General features: G+C 45.2%; 1 protein-coding gene across 3 annotated transcripts in view; it reads right to left on the reverse strand.

The window, feature by feature from the left end:
* The window catches only part of CRHR2 (corticotropin releasing hormone receptor 2), a 266,132-nt gene that overhangs the window by 109,955 nt on the left and 134,645 nt on the right, over positions 1 to 21,532 (reverse strand). For all 3 annotated transcript variants that reach the window (XM_045006108.1, XM_045006109.1, XM_045006110.1), the window contains one exon: positions 2,413 to 2,498. In XM_045006108.1, coding sequence (XP_044862043.1) covers positions 2,413 to 2,498 — 86 coding nt within the window. The remainder of the gene's footprint in view (positions 1 to 2,412; positions 2,499 to 21,532) is intronic.

A 21,532-nucleotide genomic window follows, 5' to 3' on the forward strand; every position in this document is an offset into this window, starting at 1 on the left:
ACAAAAGTCATGGGTTGTGACTGCACTATTAGTGCAATCATCCCCATGACGGCACGATAGACATACTCTCACACACCAACTCCAACTTCTGCCTTAAATCTCACCTCAGTAGCTTACCACCACTAATCACCTCTGCTGCTGCATTACTAGGTCTCACAATATGCAGTGCTTTTCTTCAGGCTCCAACTCCTGGAGTCATGGGATGTGAGAGAATCTCAGGGTTCATTTTTAAAATAAATGTAAGTGTCTAACCCGCCTGGTTGCAGAGAAGAGCTTGAAAACATGACCTGAGTGCACTCGAAAGGCTCGGAAACTAACCAAAAGGGAAATGAAAATCAGCCCATTATTTATGTTTTTAAACAAATCATGATTTCTAAGGCACTCTCAGGATTTTAGAGGCTCTGTCTGATTCATGAATGTTGAATACTTGGGGTTGGCAATACGGCGAGTCCTGTGCTGTCTATTCTTGCTTTCATGCCTGCCCTTAATCCACCTTAACATACAAGTCACATTAAACGAAAGCAAAAAGTTGGAATGAACAATTGAATTCTGAGCCAGCTATTTTTAGTGCTTCCCTCCCTGTCTCCTCTCCTTTGCTAGAACCAGGGCTAATTTAGATTATAAACTTCTCAGGCAGGTGGGACTTCATCTTCACATATGTTTGTAAAGGGCCTCGCACCTCTCCAGGAAAGGAGAGAAAAAACAAAGAAGTATCTGTAAATCCCTGTGCGTCTAGAGTGAAATTCACCCCTGGGCAGAGAGCTAGCACAAAGCCTAGGTACCACTTACAAACAGGAGAATAAAAAGGATTAAACTGGCACTGAGGTGTTGAACCTGTGCTCTGTGCAAGGGTGGGTGAACTTCCCTTTTATCGACAAGGCGAGGCTGCCAATCTGAGAACACAGGATTGCACACAAAGCTTCCAGCCTTCTTCAAAGAGTCTGTAGAATTTAACAAAGAGGAATAACCTTTCCGTAGGCTCTTGTGTATTACAGGGTGTGCTGGCTCTGCTAAAGGCAGGTGCAGTCCAACCCTTCTGTTACAGGGCTACATTATTGTCAGTTCTCCCTGTGTCCGCTGATGATAAAACGAGGTTGAGGATTGGGAATGCTTGGGACTGAAAGGTGCCATGTGCCCTGCGGGACCAGGTGGTAAAAACACACCAGGCAGCAGTGAATATATTAGGACAGTACTAGTAGTAATAATAGTATTACAGCAGCAGCGATTGGCCCCAAACTACATTCAGTCCCCACTGTGCTAGGTGCTGCACAAGCACAGAGTAAGAGGCAGTCCCCGCCCCAAAGCGCTCACAGTCTAAGTAGCCCAGACAGACTGAGGTGACGTCTATGCTGCACATGGAGACATTCCTGAGCTAGCTTGAGCAACAATGGCAGGGAAGCTGTGGCAGCACAGGCTGCACAAACCCACCCAGGGGGTGTGCAGAGAGAGGGGCAAGCAGGGGCACAGTCTGCCCCCCAAAATCTCCATGTGTCTCTGCAGCCCGGGGAGGGAGAAAGCTGAGCTCCTCACCCCCTGCTGGAGTCCCACCTTGCCTCTGCCTTCACACACCCCCCACTCACCTCAGCGGGGGTCTGCAAAGCAGGCAGCAGCACTGGGACTGCAGCAGCGGGGAAGGAAAAACAGCAGGCTGCAGCTGTGAGGATGTGGGGAGGAGAATCTCAGCCGGCAGCCAGCCGCTCTGCTGTTTCCTCCCTCTCTGGACTGCACGGACAGGGAGAGTGCTGCTGCTGGAGGGACGTCCTGAGAAATCTGGGGGCGGGGGGTGTCATGTGAACCTTTCTTTTTTGTGTGTTTAATGTGCCCCTCCAAAAATGTTCAAATTTAAATCCCTGAACCCACCCAGGACATGTACTTAATAATTGGAGATATACCAATCTCCTAGAACTGGAAGGGACCTTGAAAGGTCATTGAGTCCAGCCCCCTGCCTTCACTAGCAGGACCAATTTTTGCCCCAGATTCCTAAGTGGTCCCCTCAAGGATTGAACTCACAACCCTGGGTTTAGCAGGCCAATGCTCAAACCACTGAGCTCTCCCTCCCCCTGTAATAGCTACTTGAGCAGCTATTTGGTGCTGCTGTGGCTTCAGTGCTGTTATTTGAGTGAGCATGACCAAAGCTGGCTTGAGGACGTCTGCATGTGCTGAAGTCACACCACTGGTTGGAGTGCAGACATAACCAAAGAATGGGAGTGTTACTGTGCCCCTCCCCCTTTTTAATTGACACATACAGTAAATGCCTTGCCCAAGGTCCCACTGGGAACTGTGGTAGAGCCAGAAATAGAATCCTAATTTCCCGAGTCCCAGACTAGCACCTTAACCACAAGACCCTCCTTCTTTTCCAGCACGCTGAGAAAAGCGACATTTGGAAAAATGGAGAGAAAGCGAGATACAGACCTTGTCGTCCAGAATAGGTTCGCACAGAGAGTAGTTGCTCTTGGAAGCCCATGTCCCGTTTCCCAGGCATACTCTGTAGGCGTTTCCTAATAGGGACCAAAATAAATAAATAAATGCACAAGTTAACCACACCCCCCCACGGTGGTAGCTTTACAGGTATAGATGTTAAATCAGAGCCTTTTCTCTGGGTAAATAATGAATTCTGCCTTTGTAGCTTTGCAGAATAGATAACCTGCCACACTCAGTAAGACAGGAAAGGACTGTGAAGAACACAGAAAAAAACAGCTTAAAAATAAGGTACATTTTTGCATGTGCCTGTATCTCCCCTTTGCAGTCCCTCGAGGGCACCCACTCTAGGCTCTTGGTTCCGTAACAGCGACCTCTTTTGAGCAGAGACCTTTGTCTCTCTCCTTCCTGACTGGGACTTTTCCAGTCTGCACAGTTCCCTGCCTTCACGGTGATATTCCCAGTAAAGCAGACAGCATACACAGGCCAGCGTCTGTGCTTTGCTTTCTCTCCAATGGCTATGAACCGCTGTAATTGCCAGCAGTTACAATTTACCACACATTTATTCTTAAGCAAGCACATTTATTCTTAAGGTGAAAACATTACAGAGAAAACATTAAAAACAATTTAAAAAAACCCACATGCACGCTAACTAGCTCAACAGAGACCACCCACCAACTCCAACAAGGGCTCTGGTAGGAGTCACTCTTTCAAACCCCACCATAGGGTTTATCTGTGGTTACAAGTTCTTAACAGCCTTAGCTCCGAACTATCACCACCATGCATAGGTTAGTTTTTCTTTTATACAGTTGGACCTTTGATATTGAGACTCTGGGAACAAATGATGAGCAGATAGTGGTCCCATCCTCAGACCGTAGCTTCAGAAGGTTGGTTTTTGCATAGCCAGGAGGTGAGGGATTTGCATTCACCTCTCCCTAGAGACTCCTGAAGCAAACAGCTTGATACTGTTTGTCCCAAGAGTCTATTCATGTCTGGTACGTTGTTCAGAACAGACCTTTGAAGTTCAGAACACTTCCCAGGGTTCACAGCACATCTCCCCCCACAGAGTTTACCTACAATCCCACTCATTAGAATACACAAACCGTTCAATACAACGGACCCAGAACACACTTAAACTTAATTCAATAAGGTTCCTCAAGGATATTGCAGGAAATTGCCATCTGTCTCACAGCCTTATGAAAAGGAGGTTAAATAAATTGTGCAAAAATGTTAGTGAACGTTTGGGTGCCTAATGCCACAACTTGGAGTGTGTCATGTAGTTTACAAAGTTGTTACTATACATACTAGGGCCTTGTTCCCCTCTCCCTTACACTGGTATAAACTGGGAGTAAGGCCAGGTCTACATTGCAAAGTTTTGATGGCATAGCTGTCGGCCAGGAGAGTAAAGGAACCACACCCCTAGCTGACATAGCTATGATGACAAAACTCCCAGAGTGTTTCTGTCAGCATAGCTACCGTCATTAGACACATAGACTTTAAGGTCAGAAGGGACCATTATGATCATCTAGTCTGACCTCCTGCACAATGCAGGCCACAGAATCTCACCCATCCACTCCTGTAACAAACCCCTAACCTATGTCTGAGTTATTGAAGTCCTCAAATTGTGGTTTGAAGACCTCAAGCTGCAGAGAATCCTCCAGCAAGTGACCCGTGCCCCATGCTGCAGAGGAAGGCGAAAAACCTCCAGGGCCTCTGCCAATCTGCCCTGGAGGAAAATTCCTTCCCGACTCCAAATATGGCGATCTGTTAAACCCTGAGCATGTGGGCAAGACTCACCAGCCAGCACCCAGGAAAGAATTCTCTGTAGTAACTCAGATCCCAACCCATCTGACATCCCATCACACACCACTGGGCATACTTACCTGCTGATAATCAAAGATCAGTTGCCAAATTAATTGCCAAAATTAGGCTATCCCATTCAGGGAGATAGTGGTCCTACACTGGCAGGAAAGCCTCCTTGTGTCGGCCTATGCTCTGTCTACACTATGGAACTCTGCTGACATAGCTACACCAGCAAAACATATATAGTGTAGACAAGGCCTAACTCCCTTGGAGCCACTGACTCTTCATACATGCCGCCTTCCTATACAGTAGCATATAAAGCAAACTACTCAACGATTCAGGATTTGGATCAAGCTTTGTGGCCTTCCTAACAAACCAGTCAAACTAGTCACGCAGGCTGAATTCGGGCCAGCTGGCTTTCCCATTGGCTGTTAAGATTCTCACAGTCAGGTGCATGAGATGCCACAAGTGGGGACAAAACAACATTTCAGTGAGGCTGGGAAAGCAACACATGAACTTGGTCTGAATTGATTTCAGTTTTAATTGAGCGTTGTTCAGGCCCAGCCAGCCGTCCTTTAAAAAACAAACCGCCCACAGAAAGAGTCTGAATCTCCACTGGGGAACACGGGTGCAGAGGAGGAGTAACTGCCTGGCAGTCGGTGGCGTTACGCTGGTGCAAAACTGGCCTGAGCGGGATCAGAATGAAGCCCAAGCTGCTTCTGCCTTTTTGCCCAAACATTCTGGATGGCTCAAAGGCCGCCATTTGGTTAATGAGAGTTAACACAATACAGACTCCAGTCACTCTGGTTTTTAATTCCCCCCTCTGATATAATTGCTTTCTCCTCACTGCCTTCTGTGAAAGCAGATAATAATATCATCTAGCCCCTGTCAGAGCTCCACGGAATTACTTGCCAATTCGTCCTGCTTCCTTATTTTAAAAGTATTGTGTCACCTGCTCAGCACATCAGTGGACCGGAGACCATTCTGTGCTGTGGAAGTTAACTCTCTCTCACACACACCTCCTCCTCGCCCCCGAAGGGGTACCAGTAAACTAAATGTTTGAAGTCCTTGCCGAGAAATGAGTTCCTAAATTCAATTTCATGTTCATTTGAAATATAGCCTTAAGGGACCTAGGGGCTGTGCAAAACAGCATGCGTCTATTCTTGCTCTGGGGAATACACCAGATAATTCTGTGGTATCTCGAGAGGAAACTACGACTTTGAAGTCCAAACTATTTTATTGTATATAAATTCTATCACCTCCCCACCCCCCCACAAACGCTTTGTGTAACTACAACATTTCCCCCTTTGTCTATTGCAGGCTATAGCCTATGAGAGAGACACTGACAATTAGAGAAACATAAAATAAAGAATAGCCACTTAATTAAAATGCACACAGGACAAAGCTAAGCAACTGCATCCTCGTCTCCTCATCTCACCTTCCTCCTCCCTTTACCCCCATCCTTCCTTTTGTCCACTTGTCTTCATCATACGGCGCTAGGTCAGCCCAGCTGTTACACAGCTGTGCAGCATGGCTCGTGGGAATAAGGAGCAAACCAAGAGCGCAAATGCTTACATGCTGCTTAAAATGCCTTTAAAAAAATCACTGAAGCAGTTGCTAGGATAGGGTAAGTTGGGTCTTTTTGAGTATTTTTAAATAATGGAAGTTTATGCCATGAGTCTCTTTAACCCTACCAGTACTTAAGTTAATGGTAGATAGTTCACAGAGGGCAACACACATGGCTTAGAATCCACATAGCTCAGTGGTTTGAACATTGGCCTGCTTAAACCCAGGATTGTGAGTTCAATCCTTGAGGGGGGGTCATTTAGGAAACTGGGGTAAAAAATCTGTCTGGGGATTGGTCCTGCTTTGAGCAGGGGGTTGGACTAGATGACCTTCTGAGGTCCCTTCCAATTCTATGTATTTGTTACAAGAGATTTATGATCATTTGAGAGGTGATGCAGGGGTGGGGGGAATCTCACAGATGGCTACTGACCTCTCGTGCTGGTGCTGATGCTGATGGCTAGTTAGCATTACTGACAATTCTCAGAGTATTCAACAGAGCTGGAAGAAATGATACCTAGATACAAAACTGCCACGAATCTGGGTGTGAAGTGACACGCAGTGGATCACCTCATTGCTTACGCCATGTGCTACATCTGTAGAAGACCGTTCAGTTTCACACAGTGTTGTACGCAGCTGAAACTTGGCTACCCACTTGTGCGGATTCACTGCTTTCTCCCATAGCAACAGGGTTGGATACAATGGGTATGAACCATTGCCAGTGCATTAAGCGAATGAGGCAGGATGGTTTTATAGCTCTGATCTCAGCTCTCAACATAAATGTTAATGTTATTCTCCATTCCAGCATACATATATTGTATGAAGTGGCCTTACTATACAAGTCAATGGGAAGTTAATTTTATCCTTCTGTTAGCTGCATCTTGACACCAGCTGGGAACACCTGAGGGAATGAGCTATCACTATAGCAGGCACTGGTTGAGAAGATACAGGATTCCATTACCCTCTGTTTTCACACTCATAAGTACTGAAAACATTCACTTTTGAGGATGAAATTTTCCATGGTTATTTTCAGATGAAAGGAATTTGGGGTGTATTGAAAATTGTGTTAAAAAATGACAAGCTTATCACTTTAAGTGAAGGGGTTTCCAGGTCCTGCTTGCAGGCTAGGGGGCACTGTAGGGAAGCATGCGATCTAGGGCTCCAGTCAGTCAGTCTTCAAAGAGCCAGCCTAGAGCAAAGGTGGGTCCCTCTGCCTTAGGGCGCAGCCTGTTTTATTTGGTTTTGGTTTCTTGTGTGTTATTTCTAAGAAATAAAGTAGCGTTACATTCCAACGTCCAGAAAGAGTATTTTGTGGTTTTTATTTACATTTGTGTATATGCTGTAATCATAAAGGTGATTAGGATTTATTTGTTTTATTTTCTGAAAGTTTGAACAAAAACTTTGGCAATTTTTGAGTTATAGGACAGTAAAAACATGTACATTTTCCTTTGTAAATAATTCTAACCACACCTCTTGAGTAGTGCTATAATAAAAGACTACTGGAGCTTGGAATCTGAAACTTGACATGAGCATATCCTCACTGAGGACTTCTATTTTTCACAGTGTGGAAAAAAAAACTGGCTTTGGATTTAATAATTATGTGATGCTTGGACAATTGTGTCCTGAACATATTGCAGTAGACAATATTCTTTAAGTCTTTAGGGAAGCACGTAAATGGTTTGAATTTCCATTCCCGGGCTCTGCTTGTGAATACACAAAATTGCACATGCACTTTGTAGGTGCAAGTGCTTAATGGTTTTCATACTTGTGCATATATGACAGATTTTTCAGCTGCAAAATCCACTTCACCCAATGGGCTTGATGAGTGCAAATTCTCACACTTGCTCGTGTTCAGATGCTGGAATATTTAAAATGCAGATGGCAGGTACCCATATCTGCAGAGATCAGGTGCATGCACATTCTGGGTATGAACAATAAGTCCAGGCAGCAGCTCAGTTGAAAGTGCCATGTCCATCCTGCACTGCTAGGGGGAGACAGTCAGAGAGGAGCATTTGCCCACAGGGACAGTGAACTCCCAGGCAAGGCAGCTTTAAGTTTTCCATGGGGTCTGTAAGAATTCTGCCAGCAGAGGCTGCACCAGGGATGTGCTGAGTAATGACATCTCCCAGCTACCATAGTCTTCTTGCCCCTCCCCCAGCCGGCCCCACTCACTTTTTGGTTGTCTGTGTTAAAATTGACTCCAGGAGCAATGTTAACTCAGCCTCATGGCACAGCTGTACCATGAAACATACAGCTGAAAATGTTCATTTGTATCTTATAGGATGGGCAGTGCAGCAGAGTTCGCTTTCCTTAAAAGCTGTACTTCCCACCCATCAGCCCGCGTAGACGAAGCCTGAAGTCTCCAGCAGGACTCGCTGCCACAGTGACCCTATAAACCCCCTGCTGTACTGTGCTGCAGGGAAAGCCTTCAGTATCGCACATACCTGCCACTGGCTTCAAGGGTTGCCAGGCACATGTGCCCAGGGGGCAACGTGTTAAAGTTATAGCAGATTATCTCGGCGTTCCCTTAAGAAGAGAGAGAGAACGAGAATGTTGCCCCTAAGCTCTCACCCCTTCATCCGTCTATTTATTACCCCATTACCACCGTATTTCCACAGTAGACAATATATCTATTGGGAAAAAAGCAATAATTTGTAGAAATACAGAGACACCAGGGGTGAAATCCCGGCCCCACTGACATCAGTAGGAGTTTTGCTGGTGATTTCAGTGGAACTAGGATTTTATCCTAGAACTTTAGTAATGGTTGGAAACTAATATCAGCATGTAGGATCAACTTTAACCCTTAAGAGGATGGATAGCCTGGTGGTTAGAGTATTAGTCCAGGATGTGAAGAAACCCCAATTCAATTCCCTGATCTACCAGAATGACCTTGGGCAAGTCACTTAGCTTTTCTGTGCCTCAGTTCCCCACCTGTAAATATGAGGATAATAGCATTGCCCTGCCTCACAGGGGTGTGTAAGGATAAATGCATTAAAAATTGTAAAGAGCAGTAGGGGCCATGTAAGTACCCAAAAGAGAAGTGCATTTGACTGGTATAGGAGTTACGTACTCATTCAAAGGCCTGATTGAAGTGTCACTAATCACAAATCCTCCTGTGTCACATACAAACTTCCAGCTAATGAGCACAAAAATACTTCAGATATTTGACCCTCGGTTTGAATGCACTTGTCTTGATCAGCCACAAAACCATTTCAAAGGGTCTCTTGCCTGTTGGAGGATGGCTCAAGAGGACACTGACATGGGGGTAAAGTATTTTTCAAAGATTCAAACCTATGCCTAGGAGATGTTATTTCATTTGTCACGTGCAGCTCTCAGAGAGAGAGAGAGAAATTTATTTTATTAATGTCAGTGGGTTAAAGTTCAGCTAACAAAGCTGAAAATCAACCTTGGCTCAGCAAGTAATGCCCCTCGTAAACAAGGCCCTTAATGAAGGAAATGATCCTTGAAGAAATGTGATTTTTTTCAATCTTCTTCCCCTAGTGTTTCCTGTGTCGAGTATAAAGAAAACTCTTCTAGGCAGCAGAAGTGATCCCATTTGGAAGTGGGGTATGAAGTAGTAAGTGAAGGCACTCTAAAAGCCATAGTAATGAAACAGAGGCTTAGTTGTACAGAACTTTCCATGCTGAAGGACCTCAAAACTACAGCTGGTCAGAACATTTTTACTGAACTGTTTCAGGGAGACATAATGGTTTCCAGATCTGGGGTGACAGTTTGTGGCAGGGTTAGGCAGCTGCAATCAATGGGGGCCCCCAAAGAACGTCCCCTGAAAGCCAGATTCAGTCCACAAGGACCTTCCATTTTGCCTGCCAGGCATTAGCTGCTCCATCCTGGCTCCCACTGAGGGCTCCGTAGTAGCGATGGCCCTGATACCTGGCTCCAAGCGACTGTGCTTCCCTGCCCGGCCCTGGCTGCAGCATTTCCATGCTGACCTGCCAGCTCCAATGACACTCTGCAGCCAGGAGGGAAAGAGCCAGAACTACCAGGAGCCTGAGGCCAACCGGAGCCGGGGGGGGGGTTCCTTTACAGCAGAGCCCCTAGTGGGGACCAGGAAGGAACAGTGGACACCTGGCAGGCCAAACGGAAGGCCCTCGCCTGTGGCTCCAGCTCCTGTGTTCCCATGCCAGGTGCCCCCTTTCACTCCTCTGCAGATGCTGGGCCGGGAGTGGGGGTGCTCAGATGCAGGTCAGCCCAGGGACCCTGCAAGCCAGGAGCAGGCTGGAGAGTGTAAGGACAGAGCAGCTCAGAAGCCCAGGGTGGATCCAGACTGAGTAGCAGGGCTACCCAGACATCAGAGCCCCAGGTGGGGGCAGGAGCCAGGCATGGGGCAATAACAGTTTGGGCCCCACAATCGAGCTCTTCAGGGGCCCCCCGAGGGCAACACGGCCACTGGTGACAGTGATACTATAAGTTAATGACTAAGGCACTGGGCTGGAATGTGGGTGTTTTGGGTTCAACTCCCTGCACTCTCTTGATTTAGAGCAGAGTGTTTCCTTCCAAATCAGGCAGAACCGGGACTTGAACCTGGGGCTCCCAGGTCCTAGGCCAGTGCTCGAGCCACTAGATGGCGCTCTCTCTCTCTGTGCCACAAAATGTGATTGTCATTTCCTGGTCCACTCTATTCAAAACACTTCACAAGACTGTGACCCAAATTCTCCTGTCTGCCTGAGGTGGGCGAAATGAGAGGAAGGAGGGGGAGACAGAGGGCTTCTGATTTGAGGTTTTAACTGATGAACACCCCTGATTTAAAAAAGAAAAGGGGGTGGGGGGAGTTATCCAACAAACACAGCAGATGTGGTTACTCAATTCGTGCTGATTTCTCTCCTTTCCCATTGCAGGGTGTATACAGAGGATGTTCCTGTCTCACATTAAGGACTTGTCTACATGGAGCAATAATGCAGGCAACAGGGATGTGATTTCGAAAGCGCACTAACATGTTGTGCATTAATTGGTCTGTGCAGACAAGTCCTTAAATGCGAGACAGGGACATCCTCTATAGACACACTGCAATGTTAATCTGCCTTAGGGAATAAAACGCCCTAAACCAGGGGTTCAGTAACAAGAATACAAAGTTTAAACTAACTCCATGTGGAACATAAGGCCTTCGCCACTACACTCCATCTTTGATGGTTTCTTGCTGCAGCCTTCGCTTCTTCCCAGGTCATTTTGATAGCTTTCAATTCTCCTTCTTGTTTGCGTGTAATATACCAGCCACTAGGGCAGAGCGGGCAGATAGTTACATCAGGAGATGTGTGGGTATCTAGTTTTAGGTGTTTGTTGTTGGCAACAGTGCCTGTGTAACGCCAACAAACCCTGATCCTCAGCAGCTGGATTGAACCTGGGACCTCTGGAGCTCAGTGCATGAGCCAAAAGCCAACTGCCTGTTAGTGAAGGCTGTAGATCACACTCATTTTACCTTTCTCTCTAAGTGGTCTCGGTGTCACTAGATGGGACAGAACCCCACACTCAGGTGGTGTGTGGGCTACACTTGCAAAGCCACTGCAGACATGTGTTTGTGTCTGGCCTGAATGAAGACTCTTAATACCTAATGAGGCTGACGTGTGTATGGTTTTACAATACAACATACGGTGATGAGACAAAGCTGAATTTACAAGAATGAAAATTTTAAAAAAAGAGAAAGATTTGGGAAGTCATCTGTAAGCAGGGACAGCTCTACTGTTTTTGCCGCCCAAGCAGCGCGCCGAATTGCCGCCACGAACAGCGGGGCAGTCCGTGTGCCGTTAGGGCGGCATGCGCGTTTCCATGGCGGTGGCAATTCGGCGGCAGCTTCTGTCTTCAGCCGGAAGACAGAAGCTGCGCCACCGCGGGCAGCTGAACACAGAAGCTGCCGCCGAATTGCCGCCGCCGTGGAACTGCAAACGCCACATGGACTGCCCCCGCCGTCTGCGGCGGCAATTCTGCGCGCTGCTTGGGGGCAAATCCACAGGGACTGCCACCCCTTGTAGATCGCCGCCCCAAGCACCTGCTTGGGATGCTGGTGCCTGAGCCGGCCCTGTCTGTAAGTAAGGCCTACAGTCCCTTACAAACATGGGGAAATGACTACAACCTTTGGGACTATTTCACCATGATTTAATCCACCACACCAACCTTGGGAAGAATACTGCGAAAGAGCTTGTTTTTTCACTGCTACCAGTATTTCAGATGACGCTAAAGAGAAAGCTACCACAGTCAACAGTGTAGGGGCCAAGACGTGCAGTTTAACGAGAAACCTGTCGATCCTTGAAGAGCCTGTAGACAAAAGCTTGATGAGCTAGGAAATCTGTTAAAAAATGTTTCAACCCAACACCTAATGAAACAGTAGAATGATTGAAGTTTAACTCTTGGTCAAGGGCAGCAGGAAGACAGTAACGGAATTTGTGGCAGAACTGAGGAAGCTCTCTCAAGATTGTAGTTATGGTGTGTCCCTGACACAAGTGCTAAGAGACAGATTACTTTGTGGCATTAATGATGACAAAAAGGCAAAGGCAATTGCGGTCTGGACAACAGTTAACATCTGAAACAGCTCTGAAATTGGCACAGGCTATGGAATCAACAAATACAATTTTGCAGGATTTACAAACACAAAACACAGGGCAGATGGAAACAGCACACAAGAAATAGAAGGTAGGTGGAAAAAAATATGCAAGGCAACCCGGGAAACAGATCCAATCAGCTAGCAGAGAGTGTTATAGTCATGGAGGCAAACACAACCCAATGGACTGTGGATTGGAAAAAAGAGAAATGTCACATCTGCAGGTTGACAGGGCACATCTGAAGTGTGTCAAAACAATACCAGGAAAGCAGAGACACAAAACCAGGATAAAAAGCAGCCTCATAGCCTTGGTACTTTCCATGTACTTTAGGTGAAAAGCAGTGAAAGGGAAGATGAAATAGCAGCTTATACTATCTATAGTATAACAAACAAGTATTCCTGAAATAGGTCCCATTCATATTGGGCTGTCTGTAAAGGGAAACAAAACGTATGATTTTGAGCTGTACATGGGAGATAATAAGAGTACTTGTGGCACCTTAGAGATAATGTAACTATTATAAGCCAGGGAGCATAAGGGACCTTGTGGAAAGATAGTGAGCCACCTCCACTGCAGAAATGTAGGACAAAATTACCACCACACTGGAGAAGGCATAAAGACACTGCAAGCCACCAATGTGAATGTTTGGTAGCAGAGACAAGTAAGGCATCTACCATTTTTAGGAGTCATAGGCACCGGCCCTGACTGGCTCAGAAGAGGGTGGCTGGCTGACCTTTCACTGGATTCACCGATTTCACTTGAAATCAGAACATGATCTAGTTCTGGAAACTTTTAGATACCCATACAGAAGTATTTAAAGATGAACTGGATACTTGAAAAGGCACTACTGCTAAAGTCTACGTAAACCCAAATGACATGCCTTGCTATTTCAAACCCAGATCTGTACCCTGTGTCATGAAACAAAACGTTGAAATTGAGTTAAAAAGACTACAGGCAACTGGCATGATTGAACCTGTAAAGTTTTCTAGATAGGCTGTCCCAAGAGTCCCAGTGAAGAAGCTGGATGGCTCCATATGCCTTTGTGGTGACTGTAAATATGGTCTCAATTAAAACAGTGCCCAATTCCAAAACTGAACTGCTCTTTGCATTTTAGGGCAATTGTTCACAAAGTTACATCTGAGCCATGACTACCAATGGATCATCCTGGAAGAAGACTGCAAGCAGTATGTCATCGTAAATTCTCAAAGACTGTTTAAATATGATCAGTTACTTTTTGGTGTGTCCTCAGACCCTGCTATTTTCCAAAGAACTGTGGGGGATTGATTCAAGGAATTCCATGTGTGGCAGTATATCTGGATGATATATTAATCACAGGTCCCACAGAACCAGAACATTTACAAAATTTAGCAGAAGAGCAAAACAGGCTAAAGGAAGCAGGTCTGCACCGAAAACAGAATAAGTGTTCCTTCCTGGCATGCAAAGTGATATCCTTGGGCTGTAAAGTGGATGCCCAGGGACTCCAGCAAGTGAGAGATAAAGTGGAAAGCAATTAGGGATGCTCTGGCACCTAAGAATATTTCGGAGCTGACGGCTTACTGAGGCTTGCAGAATTTCCCTAGTAAGTTTTTGCCAAACTTAATACTTCTAATGCCTCTGTATATGCTACTTAAAAAGGGGGTTAAACAGTATTGGAAATCAGCTCACGAACAAGTGTTTCAGGAGTCTAAACTATTGCTGCAGTCCCCATAAGTCCTGGACTATTATGAGACTGACAAACAACTGATATTGATTTGTGATGCATCTTCAGAATTGGAGCCGTTTTAGCTCATCGGATGGAGAATGGATAAGAAAAGCTAACTGAATTTGCAAAGACTGTCTTCTGCTGGTCATAGTTATTAATAGCTAGATTGAGAGGGATTAGCTGTTATCTTCGGGGTGTAGAAGATATTTCTATTATACATAGGCACCAATTTGTAATTTGCACCGATGAAACCTCTACTCACATTGTTTAATGAGATGAAAATTATGCCACAGATGGCATCACTCAGGATCCAGAGACGGCCAGTGACATTAAGAGTCTATGAATATATCACTGTATACAAAACTGGTCAGAAGTTGGGAAATACAGATGCTTTAAGCCAGTTGCTTTTACTAGAGACATGAAAAAGATTTTTAAAAAGGGAAGAGAGTGTTACTAATGGACTGTCTTCATACAGCTCCAATGACACCATTACAGGTAAAAGTACTGGATCTGTACCAGTCCATGATTCACAAAAGTGTCAGAATTTGTGCTATGGTGATGGCCCCAGACCAAAGCTGATCAGAAGCTCACTCCGTATTATAAGCGACACTGTGAACTCAGTGTGCAAGATGGGTGTGTATTATGGAGAGCACAGTCCTCATTCCAAAGCAAGGATGTGAAGTAATAGTGGATGAACTCCAACACACCCCATGCATGCACCCATGGCCCCGAGAGCTATGCTGGCAGAAGCATAATTCCTGGTTGGTCCCCCATGACAGACAGACCGAACGCAGTACACCAGCGCTCCTGGTAAGGGGGTTGGGATTGGGCTAACAATCTGTTCCCATTAAAAAAAGTAATTACAGAAACCTATACTTCTGCTCAGCTCACCAAACCAAGTCATTGTTAGGCATATAATACAAATACAAGTAGATCTCATTTAGATGAAAACTTTGGGAATTACCTGAAAAAAATATCCTCTCATTATGGTGTGAAGAAGAAAGCCCCCAAAAAAACCCCATTTTTTGGACATTACATAGAACTCAAATATTGCCAAAACTAAACCCTGAAAAACAGAAGCCCTCTACTCAGTTCCTTAATCCTGGTGCAACATACAATAGCCTCAGGGGTGCCCTAAATTTCATCCAGCTGCCTATGGCCAAAATACTCCGCTTTAGCATCTGGGGATTGCTGCTCAAGAAGTGAGAGCCGTTAGTGATAACAGGCAAGGGATGTGAGAAAAAGCAAGGGAGAGCAGGAGGTGGGAAGGGAGGATGAAGGGATTTAAGCAGGACTGAGAGTCAGGGAAGGCCAAATGTAGGGAGAAGAAGGAGAGAAAAGTAATTGGTCACCAAAGCTCACTTAAAAAAATTATTTGATTTGAACTAGAATGTATGGATTGTCAGAGGTCAACCCAGTTAACTGGCTAATCCACGTGCAATGTCCTCTCTTCCGTCACTGCTTTCACACTCAACTCCCTTTGGGGCTGCTTCTTTTTATAGCAGCAACTTCTCTTTCTTTTCAAAATACTACAGTGCCGTCAGTGTGGCTTGAAAATCCCACTAGCCTTCAAATGGACTCAGCTTGCACAAGAGAGGCCTACTTTTAATTAGCATCAAAATTAGCAAAACACTATGTATTTGCATAATTTGCATAAGTCGTTAGGTTTGTAAAAGCTTCCCTTCCAAGGTGAGGTACACAGTCAGCTCATCTCTTTTCTTACACTTACATGGAAAGTTCTTTGGGGCATTTGTTATGTTTTTACAGTGCCCAGCACAACAGAGCCCTGGCCGCTAGGTGCTACCTCAGTACAAATACATTGTATAAACAACACAGTCCCATTAAAGGTCATGTAATTTTACTCCCATCTTACTGTCATGATCATTTGCCAACTTGAAGGGCCAATTTGTGATCTCTTGATGAGTATTTCCAGGGAAAATGGAGGAACTGCTCACCAGTGGGAGTCAGGGATTCACAGTCTGTACCATTGAGCGCTTTGATTCCCATGTATTTTATCATGCTGTCTCAACAGACAGAATAAGAGAAAAAGATAAGGATCAATATAAAAGGGCAAAGGCAATTAAACCTAACATTCAAATACATGAATCTTCCACTTAAGGTTAGAAACAATAAAACAGGCCTTTTGCTATGTATTCAGAGAAAGAAAATGCATGAGCAGGAGCACCCAAATCTATGCAGTTCTTCTTTGGGTACTGAGGGCTGCCTTTGAGATCCCCAGCACTCGTGATCTCTTCAATGATGAATAAACTGAAGGATAAGAACACTGGCTTTGCCAGACTAGATCAGACCCATGGTTCAATATCCTGTCTCCGTCAGTGCAAGAAAACCTGAGACAGGCAGATGTGGGATAATCTGCCCTCCCTGATGGTCTCAGTCCAATCCCTAATAGGTAGAGGTTAGTTCACACCATCCACAATGCCTTTTGTTACCCACTTCATCACCGTCTATTGCTAATGCAAAGAGCGTTGGACACACCACGCATCCTTATCCAACTCCAGTCACAATATCAAACCACTCACCCAGGCTTGTTTCCAATCTTACTATGCATCTAACTTCCATCATATAAACTCCTTATTACGTTGATCAGTTTGTCTTGCATCTATTAGCTGCTAGCAATATCTACAGGGTCCCTCTGGGGACACTATTGAATACCTTTGTTAAGTCAATAAAGTTGATTAAGATGGATTTTTGCAGGCAGTGGCTTTTTTGATGATCTACCTGGACGGAACCCAGCCTCTTCTTCTAGTAATATTTCATCCAGCGTCTTGTTCATTCTGTTCAGCATAACAGTAGCCAATACTTGACATGGGATTGATGGCAGTATAATACCTTTCCAGTTCAGGGCACTGAATAAAGTGACCCTTTTCCGGCAATTCTGGCAAGTCATTTGTTCTTCCACCCATATTTCATTCGAGTTTTGTTAGCTGCTCCATCAGAATTTCACCTCCTGCCCTTGCTACCTCTACTTGAATTCTATTAGTTCACTGGGTCCCAGCTCTCCCCTGTCTCCAGCATCCCTTGCCAGCTATCACTTCAATGCAGTGGCAGTCCACCTTTCAGGAGGTAGTGATCAGATCACCAATTAAGTTTGCCCCCTTCCAGGGTAACAGAGTCCAACAAAATACACAATCCATATCCCCCCTCCCACCCCAAAAAGGGCTTTCAGCCCATCTCCAGACCCCTGTGGGTGGCACGCCCTTGAATTCAGACTTACAATGTCTTTATCCTCTCCTCCTGTCCAATGGGGAGTGAGAAGGGGTTTATGCCCTTTCCACAAAAAGGGTGATTGGGAGGGGAGCCCGGGCCCACCCTCTCTACCAGGCTGAGAGCCAGGGCCCTATGAAAGGCAGTGATATCCAACACCCTGGAGTGCTTTGAGGCTGCTTCCCTCGGCCACTTCCTACCACTTGCTTCTTCACAAGGCCTCAAAGTCCTTCACTTAAACAGAAAAATAGCAAAAAACAACTGAATCTTCAGCCCAGATGGTCGGTCCTCTTTCCAGGCTATTCCCAGCTTCCAACTGGCCCAACTTCCTGGGTTTCACTCCCAAACACCCAAGGTGGTCACACTCCCCCTCAACCGAGAGTTTCAGGCAGGCTGTGGTCCCTGGTTGGGTCCCGTCCCCAGTCAGGCTTCCGGCTCAGCCTCCCAGGCATCTCTCAGCCCTCAGCCTAAGGGAGAAAGCTCCCATGGACTTCTCACTTGGTTCTCTTCCCTTGACCCTCCCTTTAGGACCTGCGGTAGCTGCCACTTGCAGGCCCTTCCTTGCAGGAAGGACTCCTGCTGTACCCTTATTCAGGATCTCCCAAGATAGGCCTCTCCTCCAGACAGTTTAATACAGAATGAAAACGTTCTAGTAGTGTTCCTGAAAGCCCCTGTCCTTCATGTGTTCCTGAAAGCCCTTGAGAGGCATTACCTGTGACGGTCTCTTCCAGAGAAGCCTTTCACTATTCTATAGAGCTGCTTTAAAAGTTTCCCCTCTGTGCTGATGCTTCTGCCTCTGCAGCTTTCATGTGGCCCCACGTAGTTCTATCTTGCTTGCATCTCTCCTTTATTTCTCTGTCCCTCTGCATTTTCCTTTAAGAGCTCTGCTTGTCTCTTGCACGGTTCTTTTTTTCCCCTTCAGAACTTTCTACTCAATCACTGTATTTTATACCTCTTTCTTCCACCCTCTTTGATGGCCCATTACTTCCTCTGCCATCTCAACTCCCGTCTTCTCCCAGTTTGACCATTTGTCTTTTAGACTGTCATCAGCCTGGTTCGGTAAAACACTGGAACAATCACTAAGTGCAATCTTGAATCTGATCTCCGTTCCTTGGTCCTTGAACTTCTCTGTTGCTGCAACAGTCTTTTTGTCAGTCTTTGTGATCTTTTTGAGTTTAAGCTGTAACACGGCCACTAAAAGATAATGATCTGAGACAACTTCTGCTCCTCTGCTGACTCTGACATCCCTCAAAGATACCCATCTCTTCATCTATCTGTTTGACAGTCACAGTGGTGATCTCCATATCAGCTTGTGAATCCTGAAGAAACTGTCTCCTTTGAACTGAGGATTTGGCTAAACCCTTTGATGGACTAGGAACGCACGGACTTTCTGTGAGGAACTGCAAAGAAATGCCTATATGGAAATCACCCCAGAAGTTGGGTGGGGAGTTATGAAAAGGAAATTATCTCGGAAGGGCTGGAACTTTAAGATGGTGGAACCAAGCACCCTTAATAAGACAAAAGAGAGTGGCCTAGTACAGGGCAGGAATCACGAGATATGAGTTCTATTCCCAGCTCTGCAATCATGGGCAAGTTGCACACCCTTGAATGGTGAGTTGTAATCCTCCTCAGATAGTCTAGGTGGTGGGAAAAACTTCCTAAATTCACATCCCCCTTAAGAGTAATTCTGCAGTGCAGGGAAGGCAGAATTCGGCCCTTTGCACTGAAGCATCAGGTGCCAGAAAAGACTAAATTAAATTTGCATATTCCTGAAGGATACTCATAAAAAATAGCCAGGAAACAAAAAGAGGTGCAAGGGAGAACTCCGGTATGAAAGACACGGTGTTTGGAAAGTTCAAAGTAGGTGAAGTGTCCTCTAGGGTGATGATAGTTACCAGTAGCTATTAATGTGGTTTCATTCCAGTGAAACAGACTATTGGTAGTTTTCATGTAATTACAGTGCTGAACTACAAGACATGTTCAAACTGGGAGGGTTGCAAGTGCTTTGGAGGACAGGATTATAATTCAAAATGATCTGGACAAACTGGAGAAATGGTCTGAAGTAAATAGGATGAAATTCAATAAGGACAGATACAAAGTACTTCACTGAGGAAGGAACAATCAGTTGCACACACACAAAATGGGAAATGACTGCCTAGGAAGGAGCACTGCGGAAAGGGATCTGGGGGTCATAGTGGATCACAAGCTAAATATGAGTCAACAGTTTAACACTGTTGCAAAAAAAAAAAAAGCAAACATCATTCTGGGGTGTATTAGCAGGAGTTTTGTAAGTAAGACACACGAAGTAATTCTTCCGCTCTACTCTGCGCTGATTAGGCATCAACTGGAGTATTGTGTCCAGTTCTGGGTGCCACATTTCAGGGACAAATTGGAAAAAGTCTAGAGAGGAGCAACAAAAATGATTAAAGGTCTAGAAAACCTATGAGAGAAAATTGAAAAAAAAAATGGGTTTGTTTAGTCTGGAGAAGAGAAGACTGAGAGGGAACATGATAACAGTTTTCAAGTACATAAAAGGTTGTTACAAGAAGGAGGGAAAAAATGTTCTTCTTAACTGCTGAGGATAGAACAAGAAGCAATGGGCTTAAATTGCAGCAAGGGCGGTTTAGGTTGGACATTAGGAAAAACTTCCTTAACTGTCAAGGTGGTTAACCACTGGAATAAATTGCCTAGGGAGATTGGAGATCGTTAGAGATTTTTAAGAGCAGTTTAGACAAACACCTGTTAGGGATGGTCTAGATAATACTTAGTCCGGTCTTGAGGGCAAGGGACTGTATTAGACGACCTCTCGAGGTCCCTTCCAGTCCTATGATTCTATATTACTTCTGTAATATATTTTCCTTCCTGTATGCCTCTCTTTTGTGGCTTACTTTATACTAAGGGATACAGATGTGTTTGAAGAGATCAATGGTATACATTTAATCATGCATGCACCTAGATTTGTGCACATACAGTTATTGCAGCTCATCATGCAATCCTGGCCCTTGTGATTTGAGGATTTCAGTAACTCAGCCAGAGGGTAGGGATCTATTACAGGACTGGGTGGGTAAGGTTCTGTGGCCTACAACGTGCAGGAGGTTCGACTAGATGATCATGATGTTCCTTGCTGACCTTAAAGTCTGTGAGTAAATGGATATTTGGATGTCTAAGCTGTTGGACAGACAACTGCTCAACTCTGCATGCAACTGCACACAAATGTAAACAAGCAAACGCATGCACACTTCCTTCCATGGACCTCTGGACTTTAATTTCTTAAGTCTGGACCTAAATATCTCGTTGTCAATTAATGGTGTTTGCAGCATTTGATTATTTCTGCCTCACCATCACTTAGATAGAGGGCAGGGAAGTGCAAGTGACACCCTGACTATTAATATTAAGGAATTGTGCATACAAGTCCGTTTTCACTAATGTCCAAACTCCAATGAAGGTTGTTGATTAGCTCTCTGTAGACGAGCTTTTATCCTCTGCAGGCTGGCTACTAGAGTGTGTGTATCGCCACATTCACTGTAAGGACAATCACTCAAGCTGAGCAGTACCTTATTCCATTAGTAGTCTCACCGGCTGCAATGGGGCTAAACCCTGGATAAGGTAGTCAGCATGAGTAAACGTGGCAGAAATGGGCCCTAAACCAATACATTACAGTACCCCACTCCCAGTTCTACTTACATCTGGACTATTCACAGGAGTTCCATTTCTGACAGCTGGGCACAAATCTGTGATGCTATATATATATATTTACATACATACTGGGCAAAGTTTCAAATCCAGGTGTCTAAAATTAGGTTTCTGAATGTATATTTAGGCACCTATATAGAGGTAGCAATAAGTGCTGAGCATTTCAAGCCCCCACTGACCCCAATGGGATCTGTGGGTATTCAGCAGTTTTCTAACAAAAAGATTAGACTACCTATACTTGAACATGTTTGTGAGGAGTCTTTAGCAGGGACAGAACCCAGACCCTCATGCACCTCACCCCAGACAACCTATACATGAACCAATGGAGAATCTCCAGTCTATGCAGCAGTATTAGGAGTGATCCATGCTGGACCAACCCTTGGAGGATGACATGATCACACATACCAGAGCTGTACATTATCCTGTCACACTTAGGGAGGCATCTCAAGTAGCTCCTACCTTAAGGGCCAAAAGATGTATTTCCCTTAAGTTTCCTATCATGTGAAGCGTGGGTCCGTTCAGTGGATGAGGAGGAACTAACCTGAGTCTGATCAAACACTTTAGGAGTGTCATGTGGAGC

The sequence above is a fragment of the Mauremys mutica genome, chromosome 2, assembly GCF_020497125.1.
Source record: "Mauremys mutica isolate MM-2020 ecotype Southern chromosome 2, ASM2049712v1, whole genome shotgun sequence".
NCBI lineage: Eukaryota > Metazoa > Chordata > Testudines > Geoemydidae > Mauremys > Mauremys mutica.